The following is a 20,685-nucleotide window of genomic DNA, read 5'->3' as shown; positions in this document are numbered from 1 at the left end:
ATTTGGTGGTCCCTATGTAGACTTGTCCACAGCTGCATGGTATACGGTAGACTCCTGCAGAGGTGAGAGGATCCCTCTTGTCCTTTGCTGAACGTAGCATTTGTTGGATTTTCTTGGTGGGTCTGTAGATAGTTTGTATGTTGTGTTTCCTCATTAGCTTCCCTATGCGGTCAGTGGTTCCCTTGATGTATGGCAAGAACACTTTTCCTCTGGGTGGATCTTCATCTTTACTCTCGTGGCTTGTTCTTGGTCTTGCAGCTCTTCTGATGACTGAGGAGGAGTATCCATTGGCCTGTAGAACCCAGTTGAGGTGGTTCAGTTCATCTTGAAGGAGGTGGGGTTCACAGATTCTTTTTGCACGGTCTGCCAAGGCTTTAATGGTGCTTCTTTTTTTACTTGGGTGATGTCTACATAATATCTACATAAAAATTCCAACCATCACCTAAGAAGCACGGCCACCATGTCAGACTACACAGAGAAGCCATTGAAATACACAAGCATGTGGACAATTTCAACAGAAAGGAGGAAACCATGAAAATGGCTACCAGTATTTAAAAAACTCTAAAATTGCAACAGCACAACAACAGAGAGGAAGCAGGCAGGGACATCTAATTACCTCTCAACAAAGGTTTGCTCCAGGCACAGTCAGCCCATTGTATGCTAATCAAGGTGGTCAGCTGAAACATTCACACCTAGCTCCAGCAGACAAGAGTCCTTTGTCTCACCCTGGTCATTCCACAGATATATAAACCCTTTTTCCTAGTTCCAACAGACCTCACTACCTCTGAGGATGCTTGCCATAGATGCAGGCAAAACGTCGGGAGAGAATGCCTCTAACCATGGCCATACAGCCCGAAAAAACCTACAACAACCCAGTATAAACAAGGTACCTCAAAGAAAACTCCTGCATCTGAAGTCAGCACAGGTTCAAAATCCACCACTGACTTTTCAGTAGTCATAGTTTGAACTATCTCACCTGGCATAATCAAATAAAGAGGTCAAAATGTATATACCAAACAATTGCATTAACTTTTTGGTGGATGTTTTAGATGATTCAGCCAAATTTATGTTGAGAATCCAGGATTGGGCCACGTAGGTTTCAGACAATGACCTTTGCTTCATAATTCTGGTTCACCAGGTTGTATCAGTTTACTGAACAATTTACTTTGGATTTGAACCATGTTCCATCTGCCTGCACAACATGATTTGTACATGCATTTTGCTGAAACAGCTGCATTTGCACTGGTTGAGTGGTTAGTAAAGAGTCCTTCATGTGGGGTAAGTTCTATGGTGTTAGCAGTAAATGATTTTATACTTGTTAGTGTATTTTAATAAGTGACTTCCCCCCTTTCCCTGTTTGGTAGAGAGCATTTTAGAGTCAATTTTATGCTGTACATTGAAATCCACCTCAGCGTAAAGATCCTTCCAGCCCATGAGATCTGTTTTGGTTCTTACATTATTGTGGATCATATCTCCTCCTGTCAAACTGCTGTTAATGTGATGTTGTACAGTACTTGATTGGGGGGGGGGGGGGGGGGAGGAGCTACATTGTGATTAAATATATTAGTTCCTTTCTGACTGCTTGCATGCTTTCTTTGAGATATTTTCTACTTTGTTCTTGAAAGCTTTAAAAATAAATAAAACCTTTTTTTCCATAGTATTTTTAAAAAACATATATGTGTTCATAGGGTGGCATTTCCTTTATCTACAAATTAAAACCTGAGATGGCTGTGCATATTATTCTTTTTGTTTCTCATCATAGCACGTGTGGTAGGGATTGTCTCATCTTGTGCAGCTTGTTTGTATGCACAGCTTTCCAATGGGACTGGCACACAGAGGCTATGATGCTATTCTGGTCTCTTATGCACAAAAATCAGGTGAGAAACAGCAAGATGTAGCTAAACAGCTCTGCCCACTCCTCAGTCAGCTTGCATGTATTGGAGAGTGGACTTCTGTAATTGGGAACTTCCCCGTTCAATTTAAATTCTATTATTTTATCAGCGAAGCTGATGGGCATAGTGAGATCACGGTCACCCGGTTCTCCCTTGTCTATAAGCACATAAGAAATGATCATACATCACTGGGATGAATTAATTATGTGACTTGGTAGTGGAAATTTCCCACTTTGCAGAAACAAATGGCCAGTCTTGGTGTGAGTCCAACTCTGGGTGTCAAACTCTTTTTCATCAAAGGTCACATCAGCCATATAGTTGTCTTCAAAAGCCTGGTGAATCCATGGATGGGGAATCCCCAGAGGCGGCCCTAGGTAATTTTCAACGGTAAGCAAACAGTATTTTGGTGCCCTCCCCGCTCCCCCAACCAATCACTGATATATATTTCTGTTTGTCGTGGAGTTCTGTGTGCCATATTTGGTTCAATTCCATCATTGGTGGAGTTCAGAATGCTCTTTGATTGTAGGTGAACTATTCATCCCAGTAACTACAACTAACATATGTCAAGGTTTATTTTCCCCCAAGAGCGCCCCTGGGCAAAATCAATTACACTGCAAATGCTTACTTTGCGTAATGGGTTGAGCAATCCCTGGATACAGATGGCCAACTATAATTTTTCTACATAGTGCTAGGTGTTCTTCAATGTTTACCCAGACATCACATCCATGGACTTTGTATCTAAATTCAAACCCCAGTATCCTGACAAAACAAAACAAGCTGCAGTCTTTCAGTTGTTACTGTACCACAACTCCCATCAGCTCTTATCATGATGTCTAATGATGAGGATACAGGAATTGAAGTCCAACATCTGCAGGGCCACATAAAAATTACATGGGTCAGATTTGGCCTATGGGCCTTGAGTTTAGCACATCTGGTGTATAGTAACATAGAATCATAGAGTTGGAAGAGACCTCATGGGCCATCCAGTCCAACCCCCTGCCAAGAAGCAGGAATATTGCATTCAAAGCACCCCTGACAGATGGCCATCCAGCCTCTGTTTAAAAGCCTCCAAAGAAGGAGCCTCCACCACACTCCGGGGCAGAGAGTTCCACAGCTGAACAGCTCTCACAGTCAGGAAGTTCTTCCTCATGTTCAGATGGAATCTCCTTTCTTGTAGTTTGAAGGCATTGTTCTGTGTCCTAGTCTCCAGGGAAGCAGAAAACAAGCTTCCTCCCTCATCCCTGTGACTTCCTCTCACATATTTATATATGGCTATCATGCCTTCTCTCAGCCTTTTCTTCTTCAGGCTAAACATGCCCAGCTCTTTAAGCCACTCTTCATAGGGCTTGTTCTCCAGACCCTTGATTGTTTTAGTCGCCCTCCTCTGGACACATTCCAGTTTGTCAGTCTCTCTTCAATTGTGGTGCCCAGAACTGGACACAATATTCCAGGTGTGGTCTAACCAACATCATGCATTGGGCTGTGTGGGTAATTTTTTTCCTCTGGAAAACATATAAAGTTGACACAAGAAAGAAACTCTATGTAGTTTCCTGTCACAGTAAGTTGAAAGTGGCTTAGAAGGATGTGTTAAAAAAAACAATTAAATCAGCAAGAACTGATAGGTAGCATGCAATGGGAGCAGTATCTGCATGTCAAATTCGAATGGTAAGGTTCCAGGGCAGGAACGAACAGTCTTGTATGCAGCATAAAAACAAACATTTCCTGGAATATATCAATTCAATATGCTCCCTATAAAGGAATGTAGATGTTTTAAGGACAAATCCCAACCTTGTATCACCACTGGTAATTGAATGTGGCTTCTTTAATTAAAAATCAAAAGCTGAATAAGCTGGAACGATCTTCTGGCTACCACCACACTTAAAAGAAATGTTAAGCCCTTGGCTTACTTGAGGTTCCTCTAGGCAAGAATGTGCTGAGTTCATACTCAGGCTTTGTTCTCTGAGGTAACACTAAATAGATTCCTTTCTAAATACACGCTGCCACCATTGATACTTCGATTTCTTCTATAAACTGCTTGGAAACTTCTCACACAGAGGCACACTGAGGCAGTGATTGTGAACAAAGAACAATGTTGTTTATTTGAGAGAACTTGAACAATACAGGCTTTAAGCTTAGCGGTTTCAATATTGGATAAAAGCGTATGGTTTCTTTAAACAGTTCAGCACTTAGTTGCAAATAACATTCCTCTCTCCCTCCAGAAACTACTGGCAGGATTCCTCTCTGCCTAGTATTTCTAAACTCCACACAGATAGTCCTTTCTTTCTGGATCTGTCTCTCCACTCCACCAGCTATCCTTCCCAATAGCTATTAATCTTCTCACTAACTAACTCTGCTAACTAACTGACCAGCTTCTGGCTTCTCTAACTCTGTTCCTCTGACACACACTCGCTGAATCCTCTCTCCTTCACACCCAACCCAATCTCCTTCTTCTTTGACACACCAACCCTAACTGAGCTGTCAGGTTTTAAAACACACCCTTAAAGTCATTTTTCAAATTATTTGTCCAATAATATGGACACAGCATATTATTTGAGAACACAGAAATGCTGGACCACTCTCACAACCACCATGTCAGACTACACAGAGAAGCCACTGAAATCCACAAGCATGTGGACAATTTCAACAGAAATGAGGAAACCATGAAAATGAACAAAATCTGGCTACCAATATTAAAAAAACTCTAAAATTACAACAGCAAAACAACAGAGAGTAAACAATCAGGCACATCTAATCACCTCTCAACAAAAGATTCCCCCAGGCACTGTCAAGCCATCAAATGCTAATTAAGGTGGTCAGTTGAAACATTCACACCTAGCTCTAGCAGACAAGAGTCCTTTGTCCCACCCTGGTCATTCCACAGATATATAAACCCCTTTTTCCTAGTTCCAACAGACCTCACTACCTCTGAGGATGCTTGCCATAGATGCAAGCGAAACATCAGGAGAAAATGCCACTAGAACATGGCCATATAGCCCGGAAAAACCTACAACAACCCAGTGATTTTGGCCATGAAAATCTTCGACAACACATTTTTTTTTCTTTTCACAAGTTTTCCTTTTACAAGCTCACTCTCCCAGCCAAACACAAACTCCTCACATTTCCCTCCAAGCTGCTCCTAAGCACCGCCCCCTCCAGGAAAAGAGATTCTAAGATGGATGCCCCCAGGCACCCTTCTAAAATGGCTGCTGAACTTCCTGGGCCTACTTTTCTGAGCTTTTCCTAGCCTAATAGGTAGGGAATTCATCACAGTCCCAAAGCCCATAACATGCTAGATAGCCATATTGTAATACTGTGTCTGGAACGTCCGCTATGCACTGTATCAAGTAATGAAATTTTGTTATACGTGCAAGCTTTGTTATTGTTTTACATTCACCTACCTTTCTAGAGAGCATATTTCTTTGAATTAGCTGTCAAGCCCATCATAATTAATGTCCCTTTGCCACGGAGGCAAGTGCCTTTAGGGCAAGTATGCTAACTGGATGTTACTAACCAGATGCCAAGCACGAAGCCATGAGTGCTAATGAGACTTGCAACAGCACAGTTCTTTTTGTCTACTTTTTTGGTCTCTTACTGTATGACATCGTGTTTATGTTATCAGAGGATTTAACGCAGAGTGCAGCAAGAGTCCTGTGTCATTCTGTCCTGCCTGAGATCCTTCTGCTGCTTCAGGCAACTACAACCTCTGTTCACATAAGCTCATCTCTTGTACAAGAATTAACCCACATAATCAATTATTCAGTTTATGCCAGTGAAATGAATGCCAGGAAGCAATCGTACAAAGCAGTAATAAGACATTACCACAAAGCCAGAATGGCTGTAGGAAAGAATGGGAATTACCCTTCCTGGACACAGAGCCATTCATCCAAATTAGCAATACCCATTTTATAAGATCAATGTTTCAATGTATGTTAATTGATTTTACACACTCAAAGTAACTATTTATCCTCCTTTCCTTCCTTCTTTGTCTCAAGTTCTTTTAGAAGACTGGTGTCTCCAATTTGAGTTTACTGTACACTCATTTCATGCAATATCAAGGGATATGCAAAAAATACTTTAACCTTATGGTAAAAATATACATACTAATTTAGTCAGTTTATTCCCTAATGTCTTCTCCAGCCCATATTGAACTAGGCTCCTTGGTATACAGAGACCCTCAGATGATGACAGTACAGATGGTGGAAACTCAACTTCTATGCGAGAAGATATGGAAACCTCCCTGAGTCCTCCCAAGGAGATAAGAGCGGTATATAAAGTGTTATTATTATTATTATTATTATTATTATTATTATTTTACTGACACAAAAGCACAGTATGTCACAGCAAACGGGATCTATATGCTGGATTTCGTATCACAAAATCACAGGTCGAACACTTTCCAAGCGTCTAGGACTGTGTGATGTATTTTCAAATGATGCACGCAGACCCAAGTAAGGTGACCTTTTGCAGTTGACAGATTGTGATTTTGTCAATGTTTATTGTTTCCAAATGCTGACTGAGATTTTTTGGCACGGCACCCAATGCGCCAATGGCCACTGGGACCACCTGTACTGGTTTAAGCCAGAGTCTTTGCAGTTCGATTTTGAGGTCTTGATAGCAGCTGAGTTTTTCAGAGAATTGGCCGTCTGCAAGGACGTTGCCCAGGGGACGCCTGGATGATTTGATGTTTTATCATCCTTGTGGGAGGCTTCTCTCATGTCCCCGCATGAGGAGCTGGAGCTGATAGAGGAAGCTCATCCGTCTCTCCCCGGATTCGAACCTGTGACCTGTCGGTCTTCAGTCCTGCCTGCACAGGGGTTTAACCCACTGCGCCACCGGGGGCTCCAATAATAATAATAATAATAATAATAATAATAATAATAATAATAATAATATCAAGTATTTCTTTGTTCCTATAAGATGGCAATATGTGTAGTGAATCAAGCTTTCTTCTCTGCATGCACTGCATCTGTGAATTCATGTCCAGCTGAGCTATTCGGGGAAGTGAGAGGTTTAACTCGGGGATCCTCCCCTCTGAACCCACTGCTAGCTCACTGTGATAACTAATGACCATCTCACAAATAAAATATCATTGGCCATGCCTAGACTGTGTAATGACTTACTGGGAAAGATTCAACAGCTAAATGAACTATTCTAATTTAAAACACAATTAAAGACCTTTCTCTTCCAGCAAACCTAACCAGTCAATTTTAAAACATAGGCACAAGTATATAAGCACCTGATAAATTATAATACTCTACTGGGATAAATTAATGTGACTTGGAAAAACCACTAGTGGGGATTTCTCATTTCACAGAAACAAATGGGATCGGAAAATGAAACACAAATATTTCCCGGCACTTCTACATTTTATTAGTATTGGTATTTTAATCTTTGTTCTCGTTCTCTCTCTCTCTCTCTCTCTCTCTCTATCTGTCCTTTGATCTAAGTATTTTAACTATGATGTATTTCACCTGGAGGAACAAGAGGTGGGTAACAAAATCATCATTTTAAATTCCTTATTTTCTGAAGGCTTGTTATCACCCAGAAGCAGCAATCCAACACATTCCTATAACAGTGGCATTAGCAGCTGGTGGAATATAGACCTCTCATTCTCACCCGTTTTGCATGCTATTCACAGATGCAGTACATCCGGGTCATCTCCCAAGATTGCCAGGCACTCAAAATTGCTGTACAATGCGGAGATCCAGTAACCTTTCCATTCCTTATACCTGACCGGGACGTCTGTCAATGGTAGCTGTGCTTCCAGCTATTTCTCACAATGATCCCAATGCAGTAATTAATGAGGCTGGGATCCACATAAGAAAGGTGAATGACTGAAAGCAGAGTGCTTGTTTCTCTGCAGAACCTTCCTTTTTCTACCATCAGTGAGGGTCATACCAAGGTTAGATTTGACAGCAACACCAAGGTTACCAGAGTTCCTGCAGTCATTATCTGGATCACCTTTGGATTTTGTTTGCAGTCTACTTTCAAGTTTTTCACACAGGCCTTGTCTCTTGACTGGCCCAAAGGGCAATAGCTGAGCAGGTTGTGGTCGATGCATGGTTTTGAAGTTGTCAATTTTGTATGACAGGTGTCAATTTTTTCTCTTATCTGTACAATACGAGTCTCTGGTGTAATCTTGTGAAGGCTGTGTGTGCTGACTGTCCTCCAGTGATCTCAAAGTGCAGTGGTGGCAGGTTTCAATGTTTGACCATCTGTCTCCAGGACATGTTGCACAAGTTCCTTGGGGGAACTCTAAAAGAACTGCTCCGAATCATTTTGGAAGCAGATATCCTTTACCGAGATGACTTGGGAGCTAAGATACAGAATAGAAATGATACTAAACCTACATCATGGTGATGTTACAAATTCTGTAAAAAATCCTAAGTGATCAGATAAGATCTTGCACAGAACTGCCATTAAGGTGGCACAAGCAGCTGTGTCACATACACCATGCAGTTTCAGCTTCTGAGTCTTGTTAGCTGCCTTTTAGAAAACTAGCAGATAGGGAGGGGTTGCCAAGAAAGGGGTACGTATATCCACATGTGATGGCAATGCAAATATGTACAGAGTTTCTGCGGAAAAGTTATAGTAGAAATAGAAAGTATTATGAAGAAAAGAATTAATATAAATCCAGCGACTATACTGTTATCTATTTACAATACAGATGAATGGAAGGAAAATGAAAAGAATCTGATAATGTTGTTAACGGCTACAAGGCTACTAATAGCAAAATATTGGAAAGGAGAGGTGGAAATTAAGATAGAAGAATGGTACAAGGAAATTTGGAAATTGGCAATAAATGACAAATTAACATGCATTTTAAAAGTTTGAAAAGGCCTAAGGAAGGATAATGATTTTGAAAATATATGGAAAATATTTATTGAGGAAACATTAAGGAAAGAAGATGGGAAGAAATGAGGTTCTGGTGGGAGTATAAAGAAGAACTCCGGAGATGGGGAGCACAAGAGGTAGCACAACTGGGGAAAGGAAAAAAAAAAGAAAAAAAAAAGAAAAAAGAAAACTAGCAGATAGGAAAAAAATGTTCAGAATATTTTCACATTTTGAATAATGGATTTATTTACTGAAAACAACTGGAACAGGAAAACGCTGTGGTAACAGATCCCGCCATTCATCATCCCCTTACAAAAGGTTCCTATTCACTCTCTCTCATTTTTACATAGTCAAAAACAATGCTGTCGCCAACCACAGAAGCAGAACAATGTGATACGACTACCTTGAAACATCTCCACTTGAAATCCAGGATTCGACCCTTAACTGAGAATGAGTGTGTCATTTTTGTAAAAACTTACACTCCTTTCAAAATATGCACCCTATGAGGCAAATCTTGCTCAATTTCTTTTAGATATGGAAGAATTAAATGGAAAAAAGAGAAACATCCTTTTTGTTGAGAATCTTGGGCATGATTGTGACATGCTCTCTATGCAACTGTCTGTCAAAGGACATTTCAGAGGATGAAAAAACACGTCTGGGAGAGTTCATTTCAACCAACAGGGAGGAACGATAACTTCATTATTCACCAGAGGAGGCTACATTGGTCCCATCAAAAAGGTCTCAAGACCGGGATTTAGCTCAGAGATGGGCAACTCCAGGAGGTTGGGGAGCACAATGAAACTCACCCACAGGGACTCCATGCTGTCAAGGATGGTGCCCAATTTCCAGTCACCTACTGCTGTTGACATTCAGCATGGATTATTATGGTATAGCTACACCATAAAGAGCTGCCAGGACAGTGCCTCAAAAGATGTTTTTTTTTCTAACACTGTTTTGAATGACATGTTTTTGATGCCCTCTGCCTCAACACAGTCAATTTTAGTGGTATGGTTTCAGCAGTAGCAATAACTAGGGAGCAATAGACTGCAAAATACTTTTGAGGACATACTATGTACTAGGCATTTGCAGCTGAACTGAATCTGCTATCACTTACATGGCAGCAAGTTTCCACCGTAACACTGGTGAAATTACAGTCAGTTACAATAAACTGTAACACAGAGGCATTGGATAATTTAGATGTACATGTTGTGCCCCTCCTCCTCTCTGCATTCAAAGACTCTTGCTTTTCAGTAAGCACTTGCATTCTTCTTTTCTAGAGTATACTGAACATAGTATACTCTTTAGTATTTTGAAATGTAGTAATTCGTATTTTGAAATGTAGTAATTTGAAAGCGAGAGTATTCATTCTGAAGCAGGTTTTTGGTGCCTAAGGACACAATCCAGTCTCATATACCTTTATCAAAGGAGTTTAGCACTTTAAAAGTATTGATACATTTAAGTCCTACTTATCTGTATTGCAGGAGATCTCAGCCCATGCATGACTTTTTGCGTGGGAATCAATGGGCTTTGAAAGTGTTTTAAGCATGACTGGATCTTGCTGATGAAGTTGTGTAGTGCAACTGTGTTCAGTGAGTGTGAGTCTGGAAGATTCATTTGAGCATTTGCCTGGACTTAGTTCCCTCCTACATTGCTGCCCACAGACAGCACAGCCCTATTGTGAGCTCATATATTCAGCTGCAGAAAGAGAAGTGTGTTGTCATTACAGTCATGCACAGAAAAACAACAAGACTGGATATCACAGAACAATTTTCAGCTTTACAACAAACAACGGGGGAAAACCATACTTTTACAAACACCGAGAAACATGCAAACACTCGAAAAATCTGAATAGAACTGTGAAAACGGAAAAAGGAGAGCCTAATGAAGGTTAAGACTGCTCTGTGCCAAAGCAAAAGGCATCTCCTGAAATGAAACAATGAGGTGTTGAGCTCTCTCATTCATGCACATATCACAAAAATGGTCCATTGGAGAAGTGAGAAAGTTGTCACTCTCCAGACTCCAGTGTTGGTTCAGTGTACTTTAGGCACTAAGCAGTCTTGTTCCTTTTGGCATCACGTTAAGTTTCCACTTTGCTGTCGTCCTTCCCTTGGTTTTCTTTCCTTTGAGGACCGAGCTCAAAGGCTGGGAAGCGGGATTTCTCCGGGGCCAGTATGTCAGAGAGGAAGTGGATTGCTCCTGCCATACCTGGAATGGGCAAATCAAAAGCTCACAAAAAGAACACAACTTTGTAGTCACACAAAAATGTGAGACAAGATGAGGGAGAGGCTATGGAATTCTGAAGTGTGGTGCCATCTATATGCACATGACACCCAACTCTACTCTTTCCCACCTAAAGCCAAGGAAGCTGCCCTGACCAATGTCTATCATCAGGAATGGACTAGATGAGGACAAACGAATTGAAAAAGAGGTGTTCCTGGTCAGTTGGAAGGCAGATCAGAGAATAGTGAATCAGCTTGTGCTGGATGGGGGTTACAATCCCCCTGAAGACACAGGTTTCTGAGGTGGCCAGGAGTGCCTCTGCACAATTAAAACTTGTGCACTAACTGCATCCATTCTTTGAGGTCCAGGATCTGGTCACAACGTTACACTCCTTAGTCACATCCCATTTGGATTACTGTAATGCACTCTACATGGGGCTGCCTTTGAAGAGTGTTCGCAAACTTAATTTCGTCCAAAGAACTGCAGTCAGGTTGCTAACTGCGCCTGGTTAGAGGGAGTGGACAACCCCCTGTTGTAGCAGCTCCACTGGCTCCCAGTTTGTTTCCAGGCACAATTCAAATTGCTTGTTATGACACATAAAGTTCTATACGGCTCAGGTTCAAGATTTTGAGTAATTGCATCTCCCTGACTGAACCTGCCTGGGCCGTGAGATCATCAGGGGAGGCCCTTCTCTTGGTTCCACCTCCACCACAAGCTCAGTTGGTGGGAAGGAGAGAGAGGGCCTTCTCAGTGGCTGCTGCTCCAACATCCTGCCCAGGGAAGCCAGAATGGCCCTCTTCCTGCCATCCTTCCATCGATAGGCTAATTTTTTTTTATCCCGTTAGGCTTTTAAAGAAGGAGGATTTTAAGAACCAGTTTTGGGGGGGGGGGGTGCTGTGGTTTTAGTTATGAATAGGTTTTTAATCGGTTTTAAGGCTTTAAACTGTTCATTTTTAATGCCATTTATGTTTAATTCTATTTTAATGTTTCACCATAAACTGCCCTGAGTCTCTTTTATAGAGAGAAAAGTGGGGTAATAATAATAATAATAATAATAATATAATTATACTTATATAATAATATCATCATCAATATTATCTATAATCCCACTCCGCTAATTTCATTCTCCAACAGATGACAACCTTAAACAGTGAACACTACATAATTCATTCACCAAAGTAACATATGGCACATCTTTCAATGGAAAGATCAGAATGTCTAATGATTCAATAAAAGTTCTGAAAGGTGCAAATTTATACTACACTAGCTGTGCCCTTCCACGCGTTGCTGTGGCCTATAGTAAAACTTATCAAAGTTGAGGTAGATATCTGGACTATTATGAAAGAGAGGTACCTACCTATTCCTTCCCCCTTTCTCTCCTTTCTTCCTTCTCTACCTCTTTCTTTCTTTCCTTCTTTCACTACTTGGTTTCATCCTTCTCTCTTTCCTTCATTCCCTCCCCCTTTCTTCCTTTGCCTTTCTTCCCTCCCTGTTTGCTTCCTTCTTTCGCTTTTTATTTCCTTTTATTTCACCACCATCATAACAATAACAGTAATGCAATGCATTGCCTCTGGAACCTGACACCTCTCCCATTCCCCCTAAAAGGGTCTCATAGGAATAATAGCATCATAACAATCATAGAAATAACAACCTTTACCCGCCATGCATTGCTGTGACCAACCTTCCCTCTTTCTCTCCTTCTTTCCCTCCTTCCTTCCTTCCCTCCCATCTTTCCTTCTCCTCTTCCTTCTCTATCTCCTTCCTTCCCCCTTTTTCTTTCTCTTCTGGCCTCTTTCCTTCCTTCTCTCTTTCCTTCTTTCCTTCCCTCCCTCTTTCTCTACATCTTCCCCCTTCCTTCACTCCCTCTTTCCTTCCTTCATTCCCTTTTTTCTTTCCTTCTCTCCTTCCTTCCTTCCCCCTTTTTCTTTCTCTTCTGGTCTCTTTTCTTCCTCTCTTTCCTTCCCTCCCTCTTTCTCTACATCTTCCCCCTTCCTTCACTCCCTCTTTCCTTCTTTCATTCCCTTTTTTCTTTCCTTCTCTCCTTCCTTCCTTTTCTTTCCTTTTCTTCTTCCTTCTTTCTCTAACTTTCCTTCCTTCCCCCTTTTCTTTATCTCCCTTTCTCTTTCTTCCTTCTTTCCTTCCTTCCTGTCTTTCCTGGATTTTGACAGGGCGGGAAGGGGTGCGGTGGGGTTTGGAGGTGGTGTGAAGTAAAAGGAGGTAAGATTGGGGCAGGCGAGTGATGGAGCGTGAGGTTGTGTGTGTGTGTGTGGCAGCAGGGGGAGTGATGGAGCGTGGGGTTGCGTGTGTGTGTGCGGCAGCGGAGGGGAGTGGGGTTGCGCGTGTGTGTGTGGCGGTGGGGGAGTGATGGAGCGTGGGGTTGCGTGTGTGTGTGCGGCGGGGGGAGTGATGGAGCGTGGGGTTGTGTGTGTGCGTGCGGCGGGGGGTGTGTGTGCGGGAAGCGGCGCGGCGGGGCTTGGAGTGGGCATGGCTTCCGCAGAGGGAACTGTGTGCGCGCGCCAGGGAACTTGCGGCTGGGCACCAATGCGCATGCTCAGTTGTTTTGCCGTTTTGTGAGTGTGTTGTTGTGTTGTTTTTCATTTTGAGTAGATATGTTTGTACCTTATGGGTTGTGTTATGGGCATGGGAATTTTGGTTAAGTTTCGTTGGGGGGTTTGTGAGTTTTGTTGATTTGCCGTTTTGTGAGTGTGTTGTTGTGTTGTTTTTCATTTTGAGTAGATATGTTTGTACCTTGTGGGCTGTGTTATGGGCATGGCAATTTTGGTTAAGTTTCGTTGGTTTTTTTTTAGTTTTGTTGTTTTGCCGTTTTGTGAGTGTGTTGTTGTGTTGTTTTTCATTTTGAGTAGATATGTTTGTACCTTGTGGGTTGTGTTATGGGCATGGCAATTTTGGTTAAGTTTCGTTGGGGTTTTTTGAGTTTTGTTGTTTTGCCGTTTTGTGAGTGTGTTGTTGTGTTGTTTTTCATTTTGAGTAGATATGTTTGTACCTTGTGGGTTGTGTTATGGGCATGGCAATTTTGGTACAGTTTCGTTGGGGTTTTTTTGAGTTTTGTTTCCTCGTTGGATGCCCCTAACAAATTTATATATATAGATTGTTTGGGACCTTATCTATAGAATTACACAATTTATCCCACTGAGTTTGGGTTTTCTTCCACATACATAGGGATAGGAATGGAATACTTATCTCTTTGAATATGAAAAAAATAAGAGAAGTTGCAACATCTCAAATGCATAAATAAATGAGAAAGGTTTCATGGGGAAAATATAAGCACTTACAACATGTGTGTGTGGGTGGGGGGGGAGGGAGGGGAGTTACTTCAGCAGCGGATTTCAATTCTCTATTTATTTTTACAAAAAACACTCCAAAATTAACATATATTCCATTAAATGGAATAGCAGAGCAGTTCTATTCAGAAGTCAGTCTTAACTGTGCTAAATGGGGCCAACTTCATAGTGACTTGAATGTAAGTCATACTGCTTTGAATTTCCTCCTCTTTCTCCTGTTCTTCATATAAACATTAGCAATAGATTGAAATCATAAAAAATGACTTACCTTCAAAGAGCGAGTAGGGTCGATCAGGAATACGACATCCATGTGCACCATAGTCTAGACACCACTCTGCAAACTGTGATAAATTATGCAAATATAGGGAAAGAAATATTGACTGGGTATCTTGACAAGCAATACATATAAATGAATAAATACATAGGTTCAACAGATACAAAATAACACACACAGTTCAAAAAGAGGAACTCATTGCGGTCAATTTGTCTAGATTAACATTTTGTACTTTAGTTCTACTAATCATTATGATATCAGGAAACTGGAAGGACAGCTTAAATGAAATCCACTCTGTACTGATTAATGTTTGTGCACTGAGTTAAAGTAACTGGAAACAGGGAAGTAAAGAAGCATTAGCAGCATGTCAATTCCAAGGAGAAATTGGCATCAGATTAAATCAGAGGGCTGTGGTCTACATTAGAGGGCAACTGTTAGCATACGGTTAGGAAAACTATATCAGTGCTCTTCCCTGTTAGCCTGTTTGGAACTATCTCAAGACCCAATAACCTCTTGAAAATAAACAGACTTCCTTGAAAACAAGCATCTAGTAATTAAGAATAATGATCTTGGGCTTTTGTTTTGTTTGTTTCTCCTTAATTCTATCCTAATCAATATACTGACTTAATCAAGATGGAAAAGGGTAATGAATTTACCATCTTAGCAAAGCTTTTAAATGGCCATGAATGAAACTCAGGAGGAAAGGCGTGTTTCACAATAAGAGTGACAGACAATTATTTTCAAGGTTTCTCCCAGTAGTGGCATTGTTATTCCATTTTAACCTTCAACTAATGGTCCCCAGACCTTGATTCTATGATTCAAATCCCACCATTCTGCACAACTAGCAGCTCTGGCTCTTACCTAAACAGGACAGAGACTTGGAACAAATAAAGATCTATAGACCAATTTCATTGGTTAACAACGATTATAAATTATTTGCGGAAATCTTAGCAAACAGGTTGAAACAAATACTAGCTAAAATAATACATGGGGATCAAGCAAGCTTTCTTCCAGGCAGACATCTAAGTCAAAATGTGAGAACGGTGATAGATATATTAGAGTACACTGAACAAGACCCAAGCAGAGAGATTGCATTATTATTCTTAGATGCAGAGAAAGCATTTGACAACGTGCAATGGGAATACTTGATTCAAGTATTGGACCATTCTGAAGTGGGTCCACATTTCAGAAAGGCCATAGGAGCCATTTACTCAAGACAAAGGGCTAAACTAAAAATAAATGACCAAATGTCAAGTTATATAGAAATTAAAAAAGGAACAAGACAAGGCTGTCCCCTACCACCGCTATTGTTTATTTGGATATTAGAAATCTTGAACGGAAGAATTAGAGAAGCAAGTGAAATCAAAGGAGTTAAGGCAAAAGGGTATGAATTTAAAAGGAAAGCATATGCAGATGACGTGGTTTGTTTTTTAACGGACCCTTTAAGAAGCACGCAAAATTGGTATTTTTTGTGTTCCTCACATAATAGTCGCAGAATCCTTGTTTCTCTGCAGGAAAGGCAGTTTAAAAAACTATGAAATGGAAGTCTCCAGAGTTCCCCTCTGAGGCAAGGCAGCTTTAAAAAAACTGAATTGGAGATCTCTAGAACTTAGATCTTCCATTCTTCTTCCTTTCTCCCAAGAGCTCCATTTCATATTTTGTAAACTGCCGTCCCTTTGGAGAAAGAAGGAAGGAAGCAGGAATCCTTCCTCCAAGGGAAGGCAATTTTTAAAACCAAACAAACAGAAATAGAGCTGTTTGCCTGAGGCCGGATCATCATTCCTTTCTTGGAGGCAAGGCTGTCTATTTTTTAAAGTAAAAACAGAAACTGGAGAATCAAAGGCATTTTTTTCATTGCATAATAGCCACACCTCCTTTTTTTATTAAAAAAGGGGATAAAGTGTGACTGTTATGTGATGAAATATGGTATTTTAGATACAAAACTACTCTGGTATTTAGACAATATCTAATATTATTTCCAAGGCCTAAATGGACAATGTGATTATTATTTTTGAATGTTTATGCTGTTATTTCTTAAATTCTAAGACACACTTTTTCCCTATCTAAAAATGAGGTGTGTCTTAGATTTGCAGGTGTATCTTATGTATTTTTGTTGTTGTTGGTACCAAAATCAAACGTATTTTAAAACTGAATAAATACTGTAGTTTAATTCTGTTTCAATGCTGACATTTTGCACATTTTCAACTATAGTGTAATTCTTTTAATTTGGAAGCTGCCTTGAGTCCCAATTGGGAAGGAAAGCAGGAGATAAATAAAGATGGTGATGGTGATAATTTTCTCTTAGAAAATTCCTCTTCCCTTTTAGTATATACTAATTAACAAGTGAAGGAGAATCTGCTCTCAGTAATAACCAAAAACACATTTAGATTGCGAATAGGTGGATAGAGTCTTTTCAGAGGAAAAATATACCTTGCAAGCTCGGTAGAGGTACTTTTTATCCTGAGTGAGATGGTAGAGGGATAAGAAGGAGTAACCATTTCCTGCAGTCCCGTGACAAATACCGTAACCTTTCCTCAACAGTCCTCTCTGCCAAATGACATCACTGCATTCCATGGCATCCTTCAGATACTTCTCTTCTTTGAACACCTGAGGAAATGAATACAGAATCACTAAGTGGAAGGGGGAAACCAGGATGCCTAGTTCAAATTCATACTACATGGTGGAAGGTAGATCACAAATCCACTGAGCATGTGAGTGCCCTCATCACAGTGCTCCCTTCCATTTACTTAAGCACAGCTTAATAAAAAGTAGTAATAATTAATAACAACAACAATTGTAAAGTGAACCCTTGTGCCTTAATCTAATAAGGAAGATTCATGTTAGGAAGTAAGGTGTTAATGAAAGTTTTTGTCTGTCTTGATATGTTCACTTATCTTCCATAAAGCTGGCTGGTTGTCTCATTTGATAAATATATGTATTTTTCATTTAAGGTGTTGCAATGTGAGAAAGGATAAGCCCCTGAAATAGGATTTGGGAGGCTTGGGTCTCCACTCAGCCAGGAAGTTCATGTTGTTAATAGCTCTCTGAGCTTGCCTTGATTACATTATAGTAAAGTTACATGACTGTTATGCACACTGCCGTAACCTTTTCAAGGCATTGTAAAATATAAACAAACCCAGATATTGACAGGGTCTTCATATTTATATACCACATTTCCAGTGATGATAGTGTTTCAAACACATTAATGAATCCCAACAGCACCTATAAGGGTGCAGAAACAGTCAACCCAGTCTGACAAAAACAATCTTACAACCATCTTCCTTAGTGAAGTGGGACTGAATCTGTTTTCCATAAAGGATTGATAAAATAGTAGTAAGACTTCTGAGCATGGCTTAGAGTTGAGTAAGTCAAGACTTTGAACAGCTAACCTCACCCTCTCTCCACACATAATGGTCCACATCAAAATTTCTTCTGAAAGTCTTTTCCAAGATGGCAGTTCCATCTTGTCTCCTGCACTGTGCTTATAATATAATATAATAATATAATATATTGTATATACATATAATATTGATAATATTATAATGTAATACAATATAATACTACTACTAATATATTATAATTATATAATTATATATTTTATATTAAATGTAATATTACTAATAATATTACAGTATAATGTTATAGTACAATGTAATATATAATATTAATATTGTGCTATGGTAATAATATAATATATTGTATTTACTTTTTTACTTGTAAGCCGCTCTGAGTCCCCTTCGGGGTGAGAAGGGCGGCATATAAATGTCGTAAATAAATAAATACATTTTTAAAAACAATCGGAAACATAAAGATTAGATGGCTGTACTTAGAACAATTCCTGGTTTCTGGATCTTTATTTAGTTGGGCCGAAGTGTCACCTCATGCATCTAGGGTGGGTAGGAAACAATTTTGGCAATGCCTTGGGCTCCGTGAGTTGTTTCAAAGCCCCTCCTCTGGCACAAGATGAAGTAATGTAGGCAGCAAATTTTGAGTATCTCAAGAGGCAGAAAAATGATAGCTGTGTAACTTTTTTTTACTACCACAGATGGGAACAGATACTTCAGGGATATCTACCTCAAATCTCAAAATAACTTGACTGGTGGGTACTGTGAACCAAGTTGCAAGTGGGTGGAACTGTCATTTGCTATTTTATCCCAGAAAGCAATCCTGACATGGCCCTGTTTACAGTTAATAAAAATATTTTAACCCACTTAAGAGAGGAAGCCTAATGATACGTTCATAACATATCGCAGCATGTCAAAGGAGGAACTGAAATGATCCCTCCACACTTTTTGAGCATCTACTAGGCTCCTATTAGCAATCTAAAACATGCATGTTTCAGCCCATATATTTTTGCAAAACAAGGACATACTTTATATGCTTGCATGAGCATATGGATGACTCCTGGGGCACCATGACACCAATGCACCAGCCTGTCAGTTTCATTGCTTAAGGACGATGGATAATTCCCAGATCGGAATTTTTTATGACGCACATAATCAATGCTCGGTTTCACCAGTTCTGTCAAAGTCTCCTGATCCACGTTGGATGCTGGCTAAAAAGCAAAATTAGCATAACAAAGAAAGATTTCATTTACAGAGAAATAAGATGACACAGTCTGCAAATTCCCATGAATGCATACTTGTCCATTGTCATGCTGGGGAATCTGGAAAATTACTTCTAAAATTGTCTTTGCTTATCTTGGTTAAATGAGCCAATGTAATGGTTGTACTGGCTGTTGTATTCAAATGCTGACTTTTTGCATTTCAACATGCAAAGAAAATCATATACTCTTGTTATGGAGAAAATGTACAAGCTGAAATTCTGCACAATAAACCAAAGGCATGCCTGCGTTACATGGAAAAATCAGAGTCATTTCACTGCTGAAATGACACAAGAAATGGCTATTTAAATGTTTGGGCTGTCAGACAGGCAGTCTCACAATTTCCACAGCATGGCACTGACTCATAATGGTAAGTCAGGAGTCATGGCTTATTTCGACTTACTGTGAATGAGCATATGACCTGTTTGATACTCCTTTGCACCTCTCCTAGCAAAATGGGCAAGATTGACTTAGCATTATGGCTTATGAACAAGGATGACTTAGCATTATATCTGAACCCAGGATTCCTAGCTTGTTGCTCCAAGACAAGTTAGAATCTCTAAGTCAGGGGTCCTCAAACTATGACCCGGGGGCTGGATACGGCCCTCCAAGGTCATTTACCTGGCCCTCGCTCAGGGTCAACCTAAGTCTGAAATGACTTGAAAGCACACAACAACAACAACAACAACAACTCTATCTCACTAGCCAAAAGCAGGCCCACACTTCCCACTGAAACACTAATAAGTTTATATTTGTTAAAATTGTACTTCATTTTAATTATTGTATTGTTTTTAAGTGTTTTTTGCACTATAAATAAGATATGTGCAGTGTGTATAGGAATTCATTCATGCTTTTTTCAAATTATAATCCGGCCATCCAACAGTTTGAGGGACTGTGACCTGGCCCTCTGTTTTAAAAGTTTGTGGATCCCTGCTCTAAGTCAACAACAACCTCAGGATTAGTGGTGGCTGTGGTCCAGGCTTCTTTGGCAGCAAAAAAACAAAGTTTATATCAGAGACCATAAGCGTTAGAAACAGTTTTATAAACAAAAGAAAAATCTGATTTTTTTAAAGGAAATTTGTTTACTTGGGACCATGAAATTCACACAGTCTGATCATCAACTAAAAGCACATAAGTAAAATACTTAAGGGATATATGGGCAGTTTTCTCAGACATTAACAGTGTGGATGCTAGATTTTAGGGCTGTGCAAGCATTCATTTGTAACTCGTTTGTTGTATCTATTTCATAAGATTCATACATAAAAAGTGATATTTAGAAATGCGAGGGGCCGCCATGCAAAAAACTTATGATTCAAAACCCTGACCTATGACTTTAGGATGAGTTGAGTAGGATGAGTTGAGTTCCTAATGTTTAGTTGAAATATATTGTCCTGTGATTTGAATCTGTTTCTCCATGCCCTGATTTCTAGAACAGCAGAAAACAAGCTTTCCCTCTCTTCAATATAGCATCATTTCAAATATTTAAACTTCTCTTCTCCATGCTAAGCACACCCAGCTCCCTAAACTGTTCCCCATAGGGCCTATTGTCACCTATACCAC

The 20,685-nt window shown here is 40.0% G+C and overlaps 1 protein-coding gene across 1 annotated transcript in view; it reads right to left on the bottom strand.

Moving 5' to 3' along the window:
* Positions 1 to 8,946: 8,946 nt before the first annotated feature.
* The window catches only part of LANCL2 (LanC like glutathione S-transferase 2), a 35,011-nt gene continuing 23,272 nt past the window's right edge, over positions 8,947 to 20,685 (bottom strand). The window contains exons 6-9 of the mRNA XM_060781561.2: positions 18,895 to 19,077; positions 16,953 to 17,129; positions 14,517 to 14,589; positions 8,947 to 10,931 (exon numbers count right to left, since the gene is read on the bottom strand). Of these exons, the coding sequence (XP_060637544.2) occupies positions 10,804 to 10,931; positions 14,517 to 14,589; positions 16,953 to 17,129; positions 18,895 to 19,077 (561 nt within the window). The 3' untranslated portion in view covers positions 8,947 to 10,803. The remainder of the gene's footprint in view (positions 10,932 to 14,516; positions 14,590 to 16,952; positions 17,130 to 18,894; positions 19,078 to 20,685) is intronic.

This window comes from Anolis sagrei, chromosome 6, assembly GCF_037176765.1.
Source record: "Anolis sagrei isolate rAnoSag1 chromosome 6, rAnoSag1.mat, whole genome shotgun sequence".
Taxonomy (NCBI): Eukaryota; Metazoa; Chordata; class Lepidosauria; order Squamata; family Dactyloidae; genus Anolis; species Anolis sagrei.
The sequence above is the reverse complement of the archived record's forward strand: the minus strand, read 5'-3'. Positions and strand labels throughout refer to the sequence as shown.